Here is a 23,393-nt window from a genome sequence, read left to right on the forward strand (position 1 = left end):
CAATCAAGACTAAAATGATGATAATAATAATAATAAAAAGATCAATGATAGAGACAGAACATTGACCGCGTGGAAGAGGCTGTTCCAAGCAAATGACATGCATTCATTTATGCAATCCTCACCACAACCCAAATAGAGGTGCTGCTAAAACATTCCCATTTTACAGATAGTGGAACTGAGCAGCAGAGGTGAAATAACCTGCCCAAGGTCAGATAGCTAAGTAAGTAGCAGTGCTAGGACTCAAGCCAAGTGGCCTGGCTGCAGGGCCTATGATAGGTGCCACCAGTTCGTAGCACCTTGGCAAGCCCAGTAAAGGTTAGGGCAGGAGAGACAGTGATCTATATGTGAACACTCCCTGCCTTGTCCAAGGTGCATTTTAGATAACAGCTTCTGGCAGAGCGCACAGCTAATCAATGACCAAGGAGCATCCGCTGTCTCCGTAATAGTTCTCGAGCTGTCGATTCCGCCATCCCCATTGCCACTGCTTTGGTTCAAGCCAGCACCACTCCTCCGCCAGATAATTGCAGGAGCCTCCTAAGTCACCCTCCTTCTTCTAGCCCAAATTGGAGATAAGGATGAATGGCAAAAACAGAAATATACAAAGACGCCAAGCTAGCCAGAGAATACGTGTACAGCAGCCCCAGCAATTCCCAGAAGCCAGGGCTGGAGAGAAGTGGAAGCAGTGGCAACGCTCGGATTCTCACAGATCTAGGGAAGGAGGACAGCAGAGGCAGCATAAAGACATGAAATTAAACAACCCCACCACGTGCGAGCCTCCAGGGTCTGCCCTCAGGGACTGCGGGCCCAGAGCAGTTGTAGATGCACATTGTCTGCTCGCCTTTCTTCCTCCTCCAGCCTCCCTGGGGCTTGGGGGTCCTGAGCAGAGGCGTGGCTGGCTCCAGTCACCCTCCCTCCTGCACTGGCCCGGCTGCAATGTTGCCCTGGGCAGGGCACTGGGCAGGAAGGAGACTCCTCACATGATCCAGATTAACCCTCCTTTCTTCTCTTCCGCAAGCTGCACACCGCAGTGAGAGCCAGCAGAAATGCAGACAAAAGGGGGTCTGCGATGGACCAGAAGGGCCCTGCTCCTCGGCATCCTCTGCACTACTGCACACCTGCCTCTCCCAGGAGCCTCCCTGCCCCAGCGTCTCCCAAGGGCTACAGGTAGGTGGACCCCGGGGTCAGCTACCCCTGCTGCTGCTGCCTGCAGATGAAGGGACAAGGGGGAAATGCTCACCTGACCCTTTTGCTTATGCTTCCTCCTGTACTAGCTCTTATTTTAGCATTTGGAAGAATATGAAACACCTCTGATCCCTCAAATAAGGCCTCAAAGATAGCACTGAAATAACTCACAGACCTCACGAAGCAGGAGAGCCTCCTGTTTTTATGGTTGGAAACTTCATCATTAAAAAAAAATCTTTCATCCTAGAAATCCACTCTGCCCACCGTGGGTGCTTTTCTGCAGTCCTGTGGACAACTCGGGCTCTGAAATGGGAAACAAAATTGTACAGATATTAGACATCGTTACAATCAGAGATACAGTTTCTACTTGAGGAAGAGGGTCCCGAATTCCCTCTTAGAAATGAAGCAGGAGAGGAAGCGTGATTTCATGATTTCCTCTTTTTAATTCGCTCACGATCAGCTCACTTCATTAAAGCATCTCTTTTGGGTCTCAAAGACTAGTTTTCTTTTGGAGGATCTACAACTACATCATATTCACATACATTTTCACCGGGATTCTTAAAATTCCACCCCAAAACTGCACACTTTACATTTTTCTTAAGCAATTTCCCTTTGTGGGCTTGAGATGTGTCTCCAACCCCCTTCAAACTTTCACCTCCTTTTCCTTACCAGGAAATAGCACCCAATGTGTTATTTCTCCATCATCGGAGTTTCCCGAAGGGTTTTTCACAAAACAGGAGCGTGCAGATGGAGGCATCGTAATCTACATCCTAATTATCCTTTACATGTTCCTGGCCCTGTCTATTGTCTGTGATGAGTACTTCCTACCCTCCTTGGAAATCATCAGTGAATGTAAGTGGCTGGAAATCTCCCCTGTGACCTTCCAGAATAGTTGTGCCACGCACCCATAGGGCTGTTTTTGAAATAGCTTAGCAACAACTCTGTCTCTCTCACCCGGTTGCAGAATGTCGCTGTTCGTAATTAAGCTTTGTTACTGGTATCTGAAATTAACATCTACCAGTTTAAGCCCATTGGTTGTCTCCTGTCAGTCATGGACAGCACCCAGAATTCTGAGACAGACTTTTCATTGGTGCCCTGGTCCCTAAAATCATGGTATCAGTGATGTTTTATGTCAGAGAAGCAGAAATGCCAGCATTCCCAGTCTGTCTCCTACTTGGTTAGTTTAATTATTTGAGCATGCTCACTTCAGAGAAAGTCAGAGTTAAGGGCTAGGTTACCTATTGGATGGAAACAGCATCCCCCCCACCCAAACAGCTAGCATTTCTGCACAGAGGGGAAAAGCATGCGCAAAACCGCCCCCACCTCCGCTGAAACACAAGGCGCCTGTTTTTCTCTCTTGTTCACTACAATATAGCAGCATCCTTAGGACCTAAAACAAGACCTGGAGATAGTGGGGACACTCAACACATATTTATTAAACAAAAAAAATAATTATAGACTAGGTCAGCATAAGTTTATTCTAATTATTAACTTAAGTAGATGTAAATACATTTTTACACTGACATTGTTCTACATTGATATTGTTTTTCTTTTAATAGAAAGTAAATTACTTTAACATAGTGTTTTTACTGGGATTGATGGAATACAAGAAAAAACAGAGGGGGAAAAAATAAAATCATCTACATTTCCATCACCCAGATATCCCCACAGTTACCACTCGAGGTGTTTCCTTTCCGTCTTTTGGATCTTGCCAAAGACGTAGTTTAAGGTCTTTTCCTTTTTGTCATATACTGTTGTGTACATTTTCCCATTTATTAAATGCTCTTCAAAAGGATGATTTTTTTTAGTTCATTTTTTAATTTTACTTTTTAAATTTATCTTTATTGTTGAAAGTATCACAGATGTCCCTCTTCCCTCTCCCCCACTGGTAGCATGATACTTTAGGACTCTGTATGTGATCTGAGCACCTAAAACTGCTTTTTATGTATAGTAGGCACCATGTAGAAATTTATAATTTTTAAAATTAATTTTTAAAATTCAGAAGACATTTGATTTTTTTGTTGTTGTTCCAAATAATGGTATGCCCGTTTGTACAAAATCTCTGCAAACTTCTCTGATCATTTCCTGATGAAGCTGCAGCACGGTGCATATTTTAAGCTCTATCGTACATATTGCCAAGAGCATTTCACGAAGAGTGTGCGAACTTAAACATCAGAGTGTGTGGTAGCTTCCATGCCAGAAAATCATGAGTAATATCATTTTAAATGTCTCTGTTAATTGCTTTGAAAATGAAACTTTATTGTATAAAATTTGTATTTATCTTATATCTTATTTGTGAGGTTAACATTTTACAATTTTATTGAAATTTGTTTTTGGTGTGTGTTTTATTGCTCATGTTCTAATGGGGGTGGGAAGAGATCCTTTGTCTTTGTCTTACTGATTTCCAAGATTTTTTTTTTACTATAAGGACATTAACCTTTTTTCTAATGTAATTTTTATATCATGTGCTTTTTCATGTTTTGTTGTTTGCATTTGTATTTTGTATGTTTATCACATTGAAATTTTACATATTTTATGTAAATTTAGAAATAGTTTATGATTCTCCTTTTGGCTTTATACATTTTTATCCCTAGGTCAAAAAAATTTTTATATTTTATTTTACTTATGGTTTTTTACATTTATTTCTTCCCCCTACGGATTTGTCTTGCTATAGCAAGATACAATGCTATTTTTTTCAAAAGTTGATCAGTCATCATATACTAATTTCTTATATATATGTGGGTCTCTTTCTATACTCTCAACTCTGTTGCAATATTCTATCTGTTCATCCTTGTGGGAAGAATCGTACTTTCAAATAGAAAAACTAAATAGATAATGTTAATTATATATAAGTGTAAGAAACTTAAAATTCAAGGTACTATATCCCACCTAGAATCCTACTCTTTCTGGAAAGTAAAATAATGACTTTTACAAAATTCTGGCTCTCACATTTCCAAACAATGACTTCACTGAAAGAATAAATCCATAAAAAACTGTCTTCAGGGTAGTCAATAAATAAGTTTACTGGCCCTGCAGAAAGATACTACCGTATTCAAGTTTAGATTGCTACTTCAAAACAGTCTTCATTAAGTGACTTCACAGACTATCTAACAATCACTTCCATCATGCCACGAGTGGAATTACCCTGAAACATCAGCAACAACACATGCTTCTCAAGTGCACTGCTCTCTGTACTGAAACCGAACACAGCAGTTACACGGACGTGTGGCTGATGGACACCACGCCACTGCCCAATCTTCCTCCGCAGCTGACAGCGGACCTTGGGCTGGAGTACTGAAAACACTGGCAGCAAAATGAGGCAGAAATAGCGCTAGCCCAGTTCGTGTTTAAATTAATTCTGTCATTTCTCTTTTCAAGATCTAGCATGGTCTCCTCCAAATTAGGACAGAGCAATAAAAAGCAACCTCCCTGGAAGTTGTGTACATCCACGGAACAGTCTGCAGATGCGTTCTGTTCCCCCACAGTTCTGTGGTGAGCACTGAGTTACAGTAGTTCCACCCACCCTGTCAGCTGATAAACACCACCCTCAAAACAGTTTACTGAAGCATTTCACAAAGTCATGGAGTGTTATTTCTTTATTAGTTAGTTAGTTATCATAAAAACAATGATAGAAGACAAAGCATGGTTCTAAATTAAATATATATGGTTTCATTTAGTCTTCACAAAGCCCTACGAAGTTGGAACTATTAGGCTGCTTTTACTGAAGAGAAAAACGAGGCTGAGAAGATATGCAATTTCTCAAGACTATACAGTCAGTATCCATACTGCAAAGCCCTGGCCTCTCTCATGCCAAAACCCAAGCATGTTCTCGATCGCCATATGATACGGTTTTAACGTCCTTGTTTGATATTAGCTGCTTAACACGGTTGTTTCAGCAGAACTGTTCTACATGAGCAATCTTAAAAGATGTTCCTCTCCCAATGGCACTGAAAATTTTGACCCGCCACAAACCTCATCAAATACCCACTGAAATGATGGAGAAAGTATACTACAAGTAAGAAGAATTCACTTAAAAAAATCAGCTTAGACTTTTGGCAATCTACTGGGGGTTGCACACTAATGTTGTGAACATTTACCCACAATAATTAAACGCTGAGACCTATATATTTTGTAGGCCTATACATGGGATCATAGTATAGCTCTATGGAAGCAAATGATCCTGTATGATGAGATGACTCTCTGTGGGGTACACGTTCTGAGTCCCAACCTCGAATCCAATGGTAGGATCGGCAGGCCCTGGCCCACCCCAGCCCCATTCTGCCCGCCCGCCCCGCCCAAGTCACCAGCAGCGTGCGTCTGGCCAGCAGGAGCTTCAGCAAGGTGAAGACTAGAGGAGGCTCAGGAACGGAATCTCCGTGCAGGGCTCGGAGGAGGGGAGGGCAGAGCCTCTTGCTGACACCCTGCCCTGCTCAGGCGAGCAAGTGCTCTTCGTCTGTGGCTGTACATGTTGGCCTTGCCATGTCCCCTAGAGCTGCCACTGCCTGAGGCTTCCGGCAAAGATCTTTCCCTTCTCCTTGTTCTGCTCGTAATCATAAAAGCCACACAACTTCTCCTCCTCAACTCAACACTGGAGCGCATGCGTATACCACTAGGCAGCCTGAGACACTGCTGGCCCCCTCCCGGGCACACCCAGTGTGAGAAACGCTATCGCTGCCCTCCCTCCCTCCCTGTCTGCTTCTTCCCACGTAGGTTCGACATGGGCTAGCGATGCGTCTTTGACCACACAGGGCTGAAGTGACATTAATCCACATTATTAGAGGGGTAAACAGGTTGGGGATTCAGGTACGGGGTTAAAAGATGTCAGCAGAGGGGGGATAATATCTGAGACAATTCGAGCTAAGGGTAATGGGGTGAGGAAAGAAACAACGGAGAGCACCCTCATTCCCATCAGCTGTGCTGCTCTAGACAGTACGCGGGTGCACACTCGTGTGTGTGTGTGTGTGTGTGTGTGAGAGAGAGAGAGAGAGAGAGAGAGAGAGAGAGGGAGACATAAAGACAGAAACAGAGGATTCCAAATGACAACCAGGAAGCAAGGGGAGCCTCGTGGTCTCTGGTCATTCATGTGAGCCTGACTTAGGAAGCTTGGTCTACATTCTCATGCCCGGGCTGTGAGGTCAGTCCCATTCCCTTGTAGTCGTATCTGGCACTGCTTGCTTGGGGCTCCGTCCACTTTGTTCTGCCGCTGACATCCTTGCTGGATGGTCTCTGACCATGCTGAGGATCTCGGAGGGCTGGAGGGGAGAATGCCATTCTAGGCTCTCGTGAGATGGCTGAAGGGTCCACCCTGGAGCCTGACACAGCCTAGGTTCAAATCACAGCCCCACCATTTACTAGATCCGACTTTGGGCAAAGTGCTGAAAGTCTCTCTGCCCGAGCTGTCTCAGCTGTGCAGCGAGAGCGGCTGGAGCTCTCCATTCACGGAGCTGTGTTGCCAAATACATAAGAAGTGAAGAAGGGGAGCGATCAAATCACTAGCAGTATGTCTGAGGCATATACCAAATCTAGGGTGCACCTGCTACAGCTTGGAAAGCAAGTAAACGCAAGTACTACATCACAAGGTAGGACGTGAGTTTATGAAATCTATTCTTTTCTTTCATCTAATAACCCTTTTGGCAACTTTAAATGATACCTTAAGCACCTCTAGAATATTGTCTTAGAGTTCCTTTTATTTCTTTCATGTTAAAATCCATACCATTTTATTCCATCTTTAGCAGTCTTTCATTGTTTAAAGAATATTTTAAAGTGTACGTAATTTAAGTATAAATTAAATTAAAGATATAAACTACATTTACTTATAGGACTATTATCTCTCAGTTCATTTTTAGAAACACAAAAGCTCAGTAGAAAGCCAAAACAAATCCTTTTTCAATATTTTTATATGTAATGGGGATAAATAAATTCTCCTATAATTATTTAACCACTGTTCAGAGTAGCTTGTTTGGTTTTTAACCTTTTCCAAACTATGTACACAGAAAACTGAGAACCCCTTAAGACTGTTCACTTGATGTAGCCCAAAGTGCACACTGAGCTAGCTATGAATTTTTTCATTTTAAATGTCACACGAACATACTATTCAATTAGAAATTATAATCCCTCCCCCATGTTGGTCCTTTGATGTATAACAGGTCTTAAGTGAAAACGATCGTAATAAGGTATGGAGATATAATGAAATGAAATATTTACTTTTTTATTTAAAAAGTTATTTTTATTCACTCTGCTTTGAGCTAATATTTGCCCATGCTCCACTTTGTGTTTCAGAAATAGACAATAAGAAAGGAATGCAAGTTTTAATTCCAGGTAGATTTGGTTCTAAGTTGATAAAATTGAAAGGGGGTCAAAGTAATTCTGTGCGTATGACATTTGGACAGTCTACAGTTTCAGTGTTCGATTCCCTTAATCCTCGTGAAATTTACAGAGGCAAAGCCTTCCCAGAGAACAAAGAGCCTAGGAATAGTGCTTCCTCCTTGCCACACGGGCACTCATCCTCCTAAGAGCATTTTCATCCTCTTGTTTTTCTTCTCTCTCTGATCTAAATTGTGGTCCCCTTGGATTGTAGCTACATCTGCCCCAGGTGTGTGGATCTAAATAAGTGCCAAGTTGTTAGGATATTGCCAAGATACTAATGCAGGAACAGGCAGTAATAATAATTGAAAGGGTTAATAATGTTTTAACAAAATTAAAGTCCATTCTGATACCCGAGCAGTTTTCTAAAAAACCTGGGACTGACACCCAGAGGAACCATAAAGATAAGGAGTTAATGATGGCCCTGGGAAACTTGGAGGAGATTGATGATGGCCCAGACCTCGGCTGGAGCAGACTCCTTACCTCTGAGGACATTTGTATCAGCCCTGACACCAACTCCGTGGTGCCAAGAGAATGTAGATTTTTTTAGTTTTGAATGTAGTGTTTCTGAGTTTCTGTAGTTTGGGCCTATAAAACCCAGAGAACAAAGAGATTTCGAAGCTGGACTCTTAAGGAGTCGGCCTGCCTGCACCCAGGCGTGTGCAATAAAGCCATCTGGCTCTACACTGGCCTTGCGTTGTGGATGTGACCTCCCGCCAGCTCAGACCTTTTAATAATAATAATGATAATAATAATAATAATATCTCTTCACTTTATCGACATGGATGACCAAAAGAGCAGTTTTTTAAAGTAAAAATGATCTATGTGCCCACCCATCTCTACAATACTATGTGACCTTGGGCAGATAATGTTTGGGGATAAAATGTCTTGCATGTGCTGTATATAATAGGCTTAGGGCAGTGGACATTCACTGTATTTTTACAGCTGTGAGACTGGGGGTGAGGAGAGCCCTTTTCGGTGGAATCGGGCATTGACAACCCTTGTACAGGCTTACAGAACTCATTCCATCACAGCTCTGACAAAATATAAGGTGGTAACTCTCAAGTGCTGGAAATGTTCTTATTTCTTAAGAACCTCACACACATCCGTGCAGTTGTACACTGAGAGGCAGGCATTGATTCCAATGGGGCTAACTTTACTCAAAATATTTCTAGAAAAGTATTTGAAATGAATGTCAAGACGAGCTTCGCAAACCATGAGAGACTTTGGTTTGCTCTCACACTTCATTTTGGACCCTAAATAGAATCAGTCAGCATGACTACCCACTCTAGTCACTGGAGTTGGGTCTGAATGACTTTTGATTGCTTCAAAACTCAAATTCATTCACAAAGCATAAAAATGTGCTATCACTGAGGACTTTTTAAAATGCTGCCAGAGGATACCAAATTGCATATAGCCTCAAGTTGTAACTCCATTAAAATGTGAAAAGAACTGGAACTACATTAAAATGCTAGCGGCCCTTAGCATTGTAAGAGTGTAACTATTTCCTCTATTTTCCTCCATCTTCTAAATTTTCTATAATATAGGGATTTTTAAATTATGAAATTTATTTAACATAAAACGTGGTACAAAGTTGAAGACAGAATTCATGCTCTGCATTTTGAGTAAAAATTGATAAAATTAGACAATACCTTAAAGATTGTGTGGTCCAACCGCCCAGTTCACAGATGGCAAAATACAAGCCTTGTGTGAACGACTTGTCTGCAATCTCAAATAAGGTACTTATGGCAGGGCCAGACTCCAGCTCCCACTTCAGTTTAAAACGCTTCCTACTGTATTTCCTGACGTGGACTTTCAAAAACTGTTATAAACGTCCCATCGTGGCATCCTAGAAGATAACACACTTAAGAAAACGTCTGATGAGTTTTAGTAATCAGTTCTTTATCATAAAGTTTCACTTTATTTAAACAGTGTGATATATAAACTCTTAAAGCAAACTCACCTTAAATATTTCTACTACATCCTGGAGGAAAATGTGATTATTCCTTAAAAGTAATAGAGAGAAAAGAAAGGAATAGCTCGGGGGAGGGGTACCCAAAGAATTTATCTTTAATAATAAACTGTAGGCGAGAGATATGCCATCCCAAAGTCGGAGAACATAAAGCCAGTCTAAAGTTCGGATGTATGAACCATCCTTACAAAATATGCTTAGAACCTTAAGATCTAACTTGTTAAAATATCTTTGAAGTTTTACACATCCATCGACACAAGCCCCCTGAAGAGCAACACATGGTGTTGTTACTGCCTTTTGAGAGAAAGTGTTCGAAAGGGCTACCTGTGTCCCTACCTTGCGACAGTCCGATAGGTCACGCTGGAGAATGGATTTCTGATGTAGCACTCTTCAGCTCAATGAGGATTGGTCCTCACCTCTTCAGTTGTACCAAGTGTGGACAGTAGCTTCAAGATAAAGCATCTGATTCTTTTTATCTAGCCCTGATTTGATTTGAGAATTCATGATAATACCCAATATTACTAAATTTCTACATTCTCCGGAATAAGCTAGAAAACTTCCTAAGTACCTCTGACTCCCAGTAACTGTTATTCCCTGGAAGGAAGGAATAAATTGGGGGCAGTTATAGGCCAGTGCCACGAGGCAGAGAAGAAAATAACTCAGTTGCATTATAATTGAGTTATAGCCTGACTGCCATTCTTACATTGGGTTTTTGTCACAAAATTGAAATAGCACTGGACGTAGAACCTATACCTGGGGTTTATGTAGTAACTTCTCACATTTAAGATCCTTACTATACACCTAACTTTGAGTTACTTAACCTCCTGGACCTGTTTCTTATCTGTGAAATGAAAATACCACCACTCATATTTGAAGGTAGTTGAGATTAATAAATTATGTATGTGAGAGTGAATTGCATACCATCAATGTAAGATATTATCTACTTCACAATTAAAATGAAAAAGAGTTAATCACAGAGCAGTATGCTTTATCTTGTTCTGTTTTGTTTCATGGCCAATTGATCTTACTATACACATCACAGAGTTGTAATAAGGGTATGCATATATACATATAAATTATATATATTATATATTATAATTGTTATATATTATATAAAGTGATATATATACACATATCTCACTCTAGGCAGTAAAAGAAATACCATGAACTATAGCTTTCATTAATCATTACTTCTCTCCCTGCATTCGTCACTGTAGGTCGAGGTTCATCAAGCGACATGACCAAAGACAATAGTGAGGAATAGGGTAGAGGGCCTGGATTGGAACATCCAAACTACCCTGAGAGGACTTTTCACAAGGCTGAGCAGGTGGCCAAACAGCTCAGACTGGAGCTTGTTGGGCCTCTGAGACCAAATAACCTCACAGGGATTTACAAGAAAAATGACTGATGCTGGTATCGTCAGCAGGCAGTACGTGGATGGCTTTCCAAGCACTTCCCATATCTTTCAGAAAAAACAAAAGTCCTTATCCTTACGTGATCCGGCTACCTGTTACCTTTGACCTTACCGTCTACCGCTCTCCCTTCACACACTCAATGCCGACACGCTGGCCTTCTGCTTCTTGAACACACGGGCAAGCTCCCAGCTCAACCTTTGCACTCCGGCTGCTGCCTGGAATACTTCCCGCAGGCGCGTGTGCTTAGCTCCCACCCTCTGAAGTCTGTAAGTTACCACTGCCTCAGTGAAGTCCTTTCTGGTAGCTCAATCTAAAACTGCAATCTTTCCGTCGTGACATTTGTCCCTGCTCCGTGCTTTGTTCTTTGCTGTGTCCTCACTAGAATTGAAGCTCACAGGAGCAGAAACACGTGCTTTGTTACGACCATATTCCCCGCACATGAAAAGGCATCTGGCACAGTAGGTAAACGCAACAAGTCAATGAACAATAGCCTGGGACTCCTGCTTAACAAATCACCCCAAAACTGGGCTCAGCTAGGTGGTTCTTGCTCAGGGCAAGGAGGCTGGGATCATCTGAAAGTCCCCTCCCTCAAATGGCTGGTGCCTGGGATGGGCTGGTGCCTGGGATGGGGAGATTCAAAACAGCAGGGATTCCTCAAGCATCTCTATTTCAATATGGGCTCTTCATGAGGTCTCTCCAGTAATGGGAGTTTCAAGGTAGCCAGATTTTACTTTTTTATTAATTTTTTAGTGAGGGAGAGAGGGAGAATAACATGGATGATTGGCTGCCTTCTACATGTCCCCCACTGAGGATGGGGCCTACAACCAGGGCATGTGCTCTTGACCAGGAATCAAACCTGGGACCTCTCAGTGCATGGGACACACTCAAGCAACTGAGCCACACTTTTAATGTAGTGACTTATGGCTCTAAAACAAATGTCCTTAAGAGAACATGGGAAGGTTTATCACCTTTTATGTCCTAGTCTGGCAAATATTATGGCTCCGCCACACTCTCTCAGTCAAAGTGAGAGTAACAAAGGCTTACCCAGGTCCAGGAGGAGACATAATATAAACTCCACCCCCTTTAAAAATAATAGGATGAAAAGATTCTGGGAAATCATGTGGACAGGAATATTGTAGCCATTTTTGTAAAATACAATCTGCCACATCAAGGAATAAAAAAATCAGCCCTGGCTGATTTGGTTCAGCGGTTAAGAGCGTCAGCCTGCGGCCCAGAGAGACCCAGGTTCAGTTCCCGCTAAGGGCACGTACCTCGGTTGCAGTTTGTCCCCGGCCCTGGTTGGTCGTGCGGGTGGAAGCCACTCGATGTGTCCCTTTCATGTCGATGTTTCTCTCTCCCTTCCTCCTACTCTATCTGAACAACAAATGGAAAAATGTCCTCAGGTGAGGATAAAAAAAAAAAAGGAATAAAAAAAAAATCAGTAAAGTCAAAGGCAGATGTCCCAGCAGAGAGATAGAATATGCAGTGGACCTGAGAATGAGCAACACGTGAATGATCCCTACAGGCAAGAATAAGGAAATAATGACCACAGGTGACTCAACCAAGCACACCAGTATTTGAGGGTCCCAGAAAGACTGGAGTGTCAAGAATCAATAGGTATAATAAACAATAAACATCAACAAAGGATTGCTATCAAGAGCCTTAGAAACCTAAATTTTAGTCCTAATTTTGTGACCTAGGGTAAATAACCCGCAGCATGATAGAATAAAAAATGCTATCAGCTATTTTTTATTCCACCAATAAAGCCTGATTGGAGACTTGATGCAACCTTGTCTCAGCCTTCCTAAAGCAAAGTGGTTTCTTCAACATGGCTTTCTCTTTACTTATCAGAGTAGGTTCCTAAGCTCTAAAATCGAAGGAGCAAAACTTTTTTTTTTTTTAACCTCACCTGAGGATATTTTTGCATTCATCTTCAGATAGAGCAGGAGGGAGAGAAGGAAAAGGTGAGAGAAACATTGATGCAAGAGAGACATATCAAGTGATTGTCACCCACATGACCCCAACCGGGGTCGGGGACAAACTGCAACCAAGGTACATGCCCTTAGTGGTACATGCCCTCTGGTCCGCAGGCTGAAGCTCTAACCGCTGAGCCAAACTGGCCAGGGCGAAGGAGCAAAACTTTAAGACTCTCATCCTATCAATCATTGAGGATAATGGGTTTGCATGCTTGTAAACATAGGGAATACACACAATCTGAAGAATATTTTCCTTTATTTCCTACTCTGGAGCTGTTCCCATGGTTCCATGTTTGACATTAATAGTGTTATTGTGCAATAGGTCAATTTTTGTTAACTAATTTCATCATTTGTATTTAGACAAGGTTGAAATTGCCAATTTGTGAAAGCACTTCTTAATTCAGCTTCACTTATAGATTTTAAAGACTACCAATATTCACTTTTTCTCCTCTTTCAAGTTGGATTAGGGTTCCTGAATTACCATAATTATCTCAGCTCCTATTAGAGCATTGAGTTTTTAAGCCATGCTACTACACATATACCTTTCTTTTCTTGGTCCCAAAAATCCATCTTTGCACTCAGAACACTGAGTTGCAGCATAGTTTCAATATACTTTTGGCCTCATCTCCCTTTCTACAGAAGCTTTAAAGAAAGCAAGACACTTGCCCTGCCAGTGTGGTTCAGTTGGTTGAGCGTCATCCCATACACTAAGAATTCCTGGTCAGGGCACATGCCTGGGTTGTGGGCTCAATCCCCAGTAGGGGGTGTGCAAGACAGCTGATCAATGTTTCTCTTCCTCCCTCTCTCTCTCTAAAATCAATAAAAAAAATTTTTTAAATATTAAAAAGCAAGACACTGGATTCCTCTATTTCTTAACCTGCACATTTTACTTTTCCAGTTGAAGTCAATATTGGTGTTCTTCTGTGAAGCTGTAGTTTAGAGTATCTATTGCATTTAGTTATAAAGACATACTCTCATTTGTCACTTTACTGGGCATAACATAATCTCATTTGTCTTCAGCCCTTGGATTGTCTCAGGATGTTGCAGGTGCAACTTTTATGGCAGCCGGTAGTTCAGCTCCTGAATTAGTTACTGCTTTCCTAGGTAAATATTGCACCTTATATTTTTTGCTAACCCCATGTGATTTTATCTATTTCAAATCAACACTAACTTATCTACTATCTTGCTCACAGGTGTATTTATCACAAAGGGAGATGTTGGCATTAGCACCATTCTCGGATCTGCAATTTATAATCTCCTTGGCATCTGTGCAGCCTGTGGCTTGCTATCTAACGTGGTATGCGCAACTTTACTCAGCAAAATGTATTGTCTTGACAAATTAAAAAATTGTTTATAGTCTAGAACAAACAAGGCATTAATAATGTGTTCAATCAAATTTATTAATCAGTAGAAAAACAACATGTATTCAATTTTAAGTTAACCCACAAATAGCTCTTGGTCAAATTTATGAAAATCAGAGGTGTAGAAACAATTTTCCTTAAAGTTCCTTTTTCTCTAGGCAATATGCAAAAGATAATATTTAGCTACAAATATACAAACCATTTTTTTACATTAAGCATGTACTTGAAGAAGTTACAGTGTAATGGAAACAGTAAATTATCCTTTTGTAGGTTTCAACACTGTCATGCTGGCCCCTGTTCAGAGACTGCACGGCATATGCGATTAGCGTAGTGGCAGTTTTCGGCATAATATTTGACAACCAAGTGTACTGGTAAGCTTGAAATCATGTTCTTCTTATGTAGAACACAATTACAGAGAAAATTTTATGAAATGCTAATGGTTTAGTAACATTGTCTCCCAGAAATGCTAGAGCAGTCACTTCTCAAACATCTGCCACTTCTGCACACTTTGCCCCAGGTCTCTGTGCTAAAGCTCATCAGTCGCTGGTTGTATTTTTCTCCCTTCTCTGCAATACATCAGTTGTCAGTCTCCTGTCTCAGTAATCACTGGATGTTACCATCCTTCCTTCTCCCCACTGACTGTTCAAAAGTCTCCCAACTTTTTTTGTCCATTAAAACTCCTAACAGTTAACTTTTTTATCTAACAGTTGACTTTTTTATCTATTGGGTTATTGTTCACTTGACCAGTTAAAAGTGCTCATAGTCATAAGATTAGAGAGATGGTAATGGAGGAAGTAAACGTCCCTTTGAATTCCTGCAACTTTCTCTCTGACGTTCATTTAGGAAGAGGAACTATAGCCTTCTTCCTCTAAGAATCAATATTTATGTTTCAATGTTAAAAATCGTTTGTGTTATTTATAGTCCCATGTCTTGCAGTTCCAAGAAAATAAAAAAGGGAGTCACTTAGTGGACAGATAACTTTTCAGCTAACATGCATCAGGTATCTATTAGGCATTTATCACTATGCTGACCATCATCATAAGGGACAAAGAAATGTAAAACAGTTGTGTGCCTGGCACAGTGCCAGAGAACACCAGGAAAATAGAAAACAATGTAAATAACTTCCCTGTGAAGTACAATTTAGCAGTGCTACAGAATACCTGCTATCAAAAAACAAAATCCAAATCTAGCAGAGTAAAATTTCCAAATGAATTATTCTGAACTCTAGTCTGTCTCCCAAAGAAAAACTGTTGCTTACGGTCGGGATATTTCTGGGACTCAGCAGCTGTCTGCAAGGGGACCATGACTGTGAGAGTGTCCCTCCACTAGGGAAATCAAGAACTCTGAGCTTCCAGCTGTAGCAGAGATTCACTCACTATAAAATAAAAGGTAAATGTAATGGTATTAGTTAATCACAATTCTTTAAATAGGAAACCACAGTAGAGGAAAATAGTTCTCAGTGCCTAAGGTATAATGTTATGTTTGAGAATATCGCCTTGTTTTCTTGTGAATTTAGTTGTTAATTTTACAAAAAATAAATAAAATAAAAATCTCTGTATAGGAAATTGAAAAGCCCCAGCCAAAGCCTAACATATTCTGAATATTTTACACAAAATTCCTACATTATAAAATTTGAAGACACAGCTGAAAAGAACACATGCTATAGTCTTTTGTAGTTACGTATTTTGGGGAATGGATTCTGTCAGTGAACTGAGATGAAGAATGCCCATTACTATCCATTAGTTTCATTTTAATTTTGAAAATCTATTATTATTTTCAAAGTATTTTTATGCCTACCATCGTGAAGAAATCTATAAATGAAGATGAGTTTCCAATCCTCTTTTTTTTAAATATAGAAAAGACAGAGTCAAGCTCCTATCACTACATTTATAATAATGCTGTACAAAATCAAAGTATATCTGGAAACATATGACTGTTCTATTGCTGCATTAAAAATTAAGCAGAGCCCTGGCTGGTTTGGCTCAGCAGTTATAGAGTATTGGCCCGCGGACCAGAGAGACCTGGGTTCGGTTCCCGCTAAGGGCACATACCTCAGTTGCAGTTTGGCCCCGGCCCAGGGGTCGCGTGGGTGGCAGCCAATGTGTCTCTCTCACATCGATGTTTCTCTCTCTCTCTTCCTTCCTCCCTCTCTCCTGCTCTATCTGAAGTTAAATGCAAAAAAAAAAAAAAAAGATTAAGCAGATACTGCTCAAAAGCTATTAACTTTTAAATAACTTTTTATGAAAACACAAATTTCTCTAATTTATTTATAGGTATGAAGGAACTTTACTACTTTTGATATATGGATTATATGTTTTGGTGCTGTGTTTTGACATTAAAATTAACCAATATATTATAAAGAAATGCAGTCCCTGCTGTACCCGTCTTGCCAAAGCTATGGAAGAGAGAAGTGAACCACCACTGATGGGATGGGAAGATGAAAGTCAACCATTCATCTGTTGGCAATCAAGAAATGACAGTGGAATATTTCATGAGGATTCTGGTTATTCCCAGCTTTCTATAAGTTTGCATGGTCTTAATCAGGTTTCTGAAGGTAATAATCACATCCTGCCCACTATTAAAAGTCTATTCAACCAGTGAAACCTAATCTCATTTCAATTCAGCAAGTACTATATACTTATTATATAAAATACACAATGGAAATTCAGAGCTGAAGAGGCAGTCCATATCCTTACGAAGCATCCGATACTGCAGGAAAAAAACAACTAAAATATGAAGGTTTACGTACATAGAAAAAGAAATTAAGTGTAATTGTGTTTACTAAATGAGATAGATTATTTAAAATTTGATGAGAACGGTTAAATAGGAAAGACTATCAGACAAGGGAGCATTTGAACTGAGCCTTATAGAATAGGTTAAGATTTTAACTGATAATCTGATTTATAACCAATAAGTAACAGCTACTGAAGTTTTTATTTAGACAAATGATACAGAGGTATGAAAAAAAGTATATTCAACGGATTGAAGCCAAGAAAATAAGACGTGCAAAACACTTGTTCAAGTACTAGTATAACTGAGTGTGAAATGTGCACAGTAAGAAGGCAGAGGAAAGGTGGAGAGAAAGGAATAGGATAGGAAGAGACTTAAATGTTGTGTAAGAGTCTTTGCAGGTTTATGAGCAGGAAATTATTGGAACTGAAACATGGGATAAAAGACAGAGGTCTGTTAGAGGCTACTAAACAGCTGATGCATTTAACAGATGCCTAGACAGTGGGAATGGAAGAGAACAGACATGAGACAATGCAGGGAAAGCATCATGAAGACTAGTCAATTAAAGGATTATACGGGGCCAGAAAAGGGAGCAGACAATTCTAAAGCTTTGATCACAACTGACTTAAAAAAAATAGAACACCGCTTACAAAAACTAAAAATTTAGGGAAAAGAGCTGGTGAGAAAAAGATAACAGTTGAATTTTAAATATGTCATTTGAAGAGTAAATATGTTTAATAGAAAGTTGAATTCATTTATGACCAGAAATATAAATTTATGGGTTACTTCTTAATAAAATGGTAGTATAAAACAGATTCTAAATTTAATTTAGTATATTAGGAAGAAAATTTATTCTAATTTACTACCTAAAAAAATTAAAACAAGACTTTTCCCCATCTTACAAAAATTAGTTTCTAATCTTTCAGGTACAAGAGTTACACAACTCTAAGTTAAATTTTATAACAAGAAACTCAAAAGAATCAGTCCAATTTTTATTATTTACACTAAAACTATACCTAATATTACTTAATGGCCCATTGACTGAGGCTTGTAAAAATTTTTGTTATTTTACTAGCATTAGTTGTAATGTGAGTTAACCAAATATATGGGTACATTATTTTACAAATGCCATACAGATTTTAAACAATTTCAAAATGAATTCCCATTTTAGCCAATATATTATTTTCTCCAACTTCATAAAACAAATTGAATAAACAAACATACAAGTTTTATAAATTATATGTAGATCCTATACTAGTTCCTCTTAAGGTTCTTTCTAAGATTTGTGGTGAATTCTGAATGTATTAATCAAAAACAATGAAACAGGCCCCTCAAAATCACTTACAATGAGAATTAGAATAGAATATTCAACTTAATAAAAAAATTATGCTCTATTTTATAATCCTTAAGTATACATTATCTGATACATAGGGCAGGCTATGGCATCATCAATATTGGGAAGTGGAGATGACTAAATAACTACAGTAAAAGCCAGGTTAATCCCATATGCAAAAAAAAAAAAAGAAAAATTGCTAAGGACCATCACATTTTAGAAAACCAAGAGACACTTCATAAACATTATCTGTAACATATTTAGTGAATGACATTTTGGTGGATTTAAGGCCCCAAATCAAGAAACGCCGAGTATCATATTTTACAGTCTGCCCTAAAATCTCAATTAGTTTCTTTTTGCCAGAAATATCAGTAATGAGGTATTCAAATGTTTTAAATAGCCTCTTAAAAATGGATAAAGCTGATTTATTTCAATATATGAACATTTCAAACTTAATTGCCCATTTAAGAAAACTCAGAATCATTTAATTTTTCTCAACAGATCCACCAAGTGTTTTCAACATGCCTGAAGCAGATTTAAAAAGAATTTTTTGGGTACTATCCCTTCCTATTATTACACTACTTTTCCTAACCACACCAGATTGTAGAAGAAAGTTTTGGAAAAAATATTTTGTGATAACCTTTTTCATGTCGGCACTATGGATATCTGCATTTACATATATCCTGGTTTGGATGGTCACAATAACTGGTATGTATCTAAAGTACAAGAGCACTATTTAAAAAGAAAATAATCAATTTCATATAAGAACTCCATATATTCACTAAAAGTAGTCTAGCTAAGAAGTAAATTTCTTTTTCAGCAAAGAGTAAAGTATAATGCTATTTACCAAAAAACTAAATATTATTATACCAATCATCCAGGTTTTGTGAGTTGCATATTACATAGCAACTATATTCTCAGTTATAGTCCAGGGGTACAAGTCAAGGGACCATCTCATAAATGAAATACATTCACAGGATATCTATTAGACTAATAATTAAATATAGCAAGATGCCAGTGTTTTGGGAAAACAATGGGCGCTTACTATTTAACTGGAATACATTTTATTTTACCTTTTAATGTGACAATATAAATGTACTATGAAATGAGTAAAAAGGATATAAAATAAAATTTCATTTTAGGTTTCCATTACCTTCATGATTAAGATTTAACTCTTATTGCTTGGCCATAATCAGTTCTAGTCCCACAGAATTCCTAGTCCAGAGGGAAAAACTGAATATAAGCATAGAACAAAAAACTCAGGAATTTTTCCCCAAAGGTTTACCTGAATGAACTAGTATCAGAGTTGAGCAAACTACCTCCTGTGTGCCCAAATCACTGGGTCTCCTGTTTCTGGTAACCAGGTCCACTTATTTACATATTATCTAAAGATATTTTCGCACTACATTGGCAGAGCTGAATAACTGCAACAGAAACTATAGCCTGCAATGACTAAGATAATTAGTGTCTGGCCCTTTACAAAAAAGTTTGCTGATCTCTGACTTTTTCCAAATTAATATGTGACTTAGAACAGTATGCTAGCAAAAAGCAGAATTTTTTTTCTATTTTTAATGAGGAAGATAAAAAAGTCCAATTAGCTTGCATAGTGAATCTCTCCAAACTTTCTCAGCCAGAACATATTTGACATTAGGAAAACATGAGAAGAGCAAAATCAAGTAACAGATCATAGAACACCCCCCAAGATGATAAATATTAGTGTTATTTATGTACATACAAACTCTGGCCAACCAGTAAAGAAAATTAACAATCAATTACAATTCCAATATCAATATATATAAGCATGCAATCAATAGCTACTTAAAGTTTGTTTAAATTGATACTTGAAAAGAAGGAAAGAAAGAATGATTCTAAAGCAAGTTTTCAATTATAACATTAGAAGAGCAGTTACATGTACTTTTTTTTTTTAATTTCCCACTGGTTCTGTTTCCTAGAATGAATATGTTTCTGAAAAATGTTGAACTGACATCAAATTTAACAGAAGTATTAATAAATTGGGACTATAATGTTAGAAAGACTCAAGAAGAACCCTATTTTGTTTTCCTCATATTTATGGTACTTTCTCAAAGAAAACACTAAATTAAGGTATTTGACTAAAGTAGGACTTGAAAATGTATACAATGTTAACACATTGACAACTTAAAAATAGCTATAATCTGCTTAGCAATGACCATTTCAAGAAAATATTTTTAAAAATAAAAAAATTACCAATCTATTAGTATACATTAAGCAACAGCCTTGGTGATGTAACAGTGATGACATCCAAAACTTCTGTAAGAATATTAAGGAGGGGAATTACTCCTTGGTAGAATTTTGTCTAGTAAATAAATGTCTTTAAAAATCTGTCCTAACTGCCCTGGTAGAGTAGCTCAGTTGGTTGGAGCATCACCCCATACAGCAAAAGGTTACAGGTTCCATTTCCAGTGAGGGCACATACTTAGGTTGTGGGTGCACTTACGGGAGGTCACCAATTGATGTTTCTCTCTCACATCAATGTTCTCTCTCTCCCCCTCGTTCCTCTCTCTAAAATCAATAAAAACATATCCTCTGGTGAGGATTAAAAAAAAAAATCTATGTTATCCATGTTACCCAGTTTACAAATCTTATTCAAATATTTTGCTAACTAAAATCTAAGTATATACATATTGGCTCTGTAATCTAACATACATATTGGCTCTGCAATCTAAATGTGCCTTTTTATCTGTAATATCTGCAGAGAATGGTTAGTGAATCTGTAAGATTTGTAACTTATAATATCTATGTTTATTACAGGGGAAACATTAGAAATTCCAGATACAGTAATGGGCCTTACTTTATTAGCAGCAGGAACAAGCATACCAGACACAATTGCAAGTGTGCTGGTTGCAAGAAAAGGTAAGAATTAGGTCCCTCGAGCTGCAATACTCACTCTTCAAGCCTGGCTGAACTACACTAAGCAGAGGTGCCTTTAAAAATATTTATTCCTCAGTAACAAACTTTGAAGGGAAGAAAAAGAGTTAAGAAAAAAGATTTACTATTTAATAACAAGCAGATTCATTTAACTAAACCTAATTTTCCAAATAAAATTAATCTGAAATGTGTACTAACTTGTAAACATGGTAAATTAGAATGAAAAGCAACCAGTAATCTACATACCTTATTGAAAAATGCTTTAATAAAGATAATTATTAGATAAATAAATGTTACTACTTTAAATACTAACTTCCCCAAACTAAAAATACAAATTCAGTAAGACTTTTGCTCTAATACAATTTTCCAAAACCAACAAACAAAAAAAAAGTATCCAGTGTCTTTTCTTATGAAGCTTATTAATAAAATACAGTATTGGTATGCACATTTTAACAACATGCTTTTTCTTGCAGGCAAAGGAGATATGGCTATGTCTAACATCGTGGGATCCAACGTGTTCGATGTGCTGTGCCTAGGTGTTCCGTGGTTGATTAAAACTGCATTTATAAATACATCAGCTCCTATAGAAGTGAACAGCGGAGGACTAACTTACGTAACCATCTCTCTCAACATTTCAACTATTTTTCTTTTTTTAGCAGTTCACTTTAATGGCTGGAAACTAGACAGAAAGTTGGGAGTAGCCTGCCTATTATTATACTTGGGACTTGCTACACTCTCAGTTCTATATGAACTTGGTATTATTGGAAATAATAAAATAAGGGGCTGTGGAGATTAATATTAATAGTGATAGGTGGAAAATGTGAATGACAGGGAGGCAGAGAAGAAACATTCCATTTCTTCATTCAAGTAAAATAAAAAATATCCTGTACTTTAGACTCTAAAACTTACGGTAATTCTTTATCATCAAAAAAAGTAATTAAAAATCAACCAAAATCATATCCTAATTTGTCTGAGTTCTTTCTTATCAAGAACAATTACATACAGATAACAGAAGTTTTGAAAGAACCATCTATGTTTTACCTTACAATAAATAAGTTGATAAAAGCTGGAGAAACTTGAACAAACAAATCCCACTATGAAGTACTGAAAATAACATGGAAATGGCTTATTTCATTAAAAAACAGTATAACCATTCATTTAAACTGAATGACCAGACTTGCTGTCTTTAAAAACCCAAACTTGAGATTAACAAAAATCACAGTATATTTAACACTATACTGTTAAAAGCTGGTGGGAGTTCTAAAAGTTCATTTTTACAGCTTTTGTAAGCATACAATAATACTTAAAAAAATGATTTTTACTAGGAGATTCAGCAAAACAGATGTAAGAATGTTCCAACCGTGGTTTGAAATTACGCATTACGATCCAAGCGAACATCAATTTCTCTGCCACTGATTTTTATGCCATTCATTATTCTGCAGGCTTTTTCAGCTGATTCTGGGGAGTCAAATCTGACTGTTCCGCAGCCTTTTGACTTTCCATTCTCCATTTTAATTTCTGCAAACATTACATGACCTGTAAAAAAAAAAAAAGATTATAGAATTACCAGCCAGTTTAAATAGGTTCCATATTTCACTACACAGGTTTGCAATTTCTCATGGCCAATGAATATCAGTGAGCTGACTAGAAACATTAACATTAATGATTTAAAAATAATATACATAATCATTATTTACATCATTTTATATTTGAAATATAATGTAATTCATTAAAGTGATAGAATATACAAAACTGGACTCAAAACAAATGTGCTTAGGATTTAATATTGTATTAAAACAAAAAAATTTTACTTTTTATGTTAAGTCCTTAGTTTCTGAAGTAAATTTTATAGCAATAAGGCAAGCTAGCACAAGATGCCACCAATTCACCACGCCCAATGACAAACTACAAATTTAAAATTATTCTTAGACAAAATTATTGTTGTCTGGCCAATCTCCTTTCTCTTCCCTTTTATCCTCCATTTCAACGCCTTGATCCCTGAAAATAGTAGCAACTACCCAGAAATTTAATTTTTACCAGGTCATGAAGGGCCCCACTAATTCTGCTTTTCAACCACAGTGCCAAAATCATTTATTCAGTATCACAATTTGAACTCCAAGCGTAAGAGTGGCACCAAATATGTTGTGGAAATAG

The 23,393-nt window shown here is 38.2% G+C and overlaps 2 protein-coding genes across 5 annotated transcripts in view; one reads left to right on the forward strand and one right to left on the reverse strand.

Moving 5' to 3' along the window:
* The first annotated feature begins 989 nt into the window (after nt 1-989).
* On the forward strand, nt 990-22,378 carry SLC24A5 (solute carrier family 24 member 5). 2 transcript variants are annotated; one of them, XM_036265777.1, is made up of 9 exons: nt 990-1,164; nt 1,855-2,034; nt 13,929-14,012; nt 14,102-14,205; nt 14,540-14,640; nt 16,543-16,823; nt 18,834-19,040; nt 21,123-21,224; nt 21,713-22,378. In XM_036265777.1, the coding sequence occupies exons 1-9, from the start codon at nt 1,044-1,046 to the stop codon at nt 22,033-22,035; spliced, it is 1,503 nt and encodes a 500-aa protein (XP_036121670.1). In that variant the 5' UTR covers nt 990-1,043; the 3' UTR covers nt 22,036-22,378. The 2 variants fall into 2 exon arrangements, with proteins under 2 accessions (XP_036121670.1, XP_036121675.1); XM_036265782.1 differs by lacking the exon at nt 1,855-2,034 and having other exon boundaries at nt 1,012-1,164; nt 21,713-22,075.
* Nucleotides 19,092-23,393, reverse strand: part of MYEF2 (myelin expression factor 2) — a 38,037-nt gene continuing 33,735 nt past the window's right edge. Inside the window, exons 17-18 of one of the 3 annotated variants that reach the window (XM_036265758.1) lie at nt 22,600-22,775; nt 19,092-19,547 (exon numbers count right to left, since the gene is read on the reverse strand). In XM_036265758.1, the coding sequence (XP_036121651.1) occupies nt 22,612-22,775 (164 nt within the window). In that variant the 3' untranslated portion in view covers nt 19,092-19,547; nt 22,600-22,611. Of the gene's footprint in view, nt 19,548-21,486; nt 22,776-23,393 lie in introns of those variants that run through there. The other 2 variants (XM_036265763.1, XM_036265751.1) reach the window with 2 other exon arrangements.

This window comes from Molossus molossus, unplaced genomic scaffold (genome assembly GCF_014108415.1).
Source record: "Molossus molossus isolate mMolMol1 unplaced genomic scaffold, mMolMol1.p scaffold_m16_p_1, whole genome shotgun sequence".
NCBI lineage: Eukaryota > Metazoa > Chordata > Mammalia > Chiroptera > Molossidae > Molossus > Molossus molossus.

What these genes read in the sequence shown, in the direction of transcription:
- SLC24A5 (XM_036265777.1), top strand. Translation starts at nt 1,044, where the DNA reads ATGCAGACAAAAGGGGGTCTGCGATGGACCAGAAGGGCCCTGCTCCTC. An exon ending in TTGGATGGTCACAATAACTG is followed by an intron (nt 19,041 to 21,122) that starts GTATGTATCTAA and finishes TGTTTATTACAG; the next exon opens with GGGAAACATTAGAAATTCCA. An exon ending in TGTGCTGGTTGCAAGAAAAG is followed by an intron (nt 21,225 to 21,712) that starts GTAAGAATTAGG and finishes TTTTTCTTGCAG; the next exon opens with GCAAAGGAGATATGGCTATG.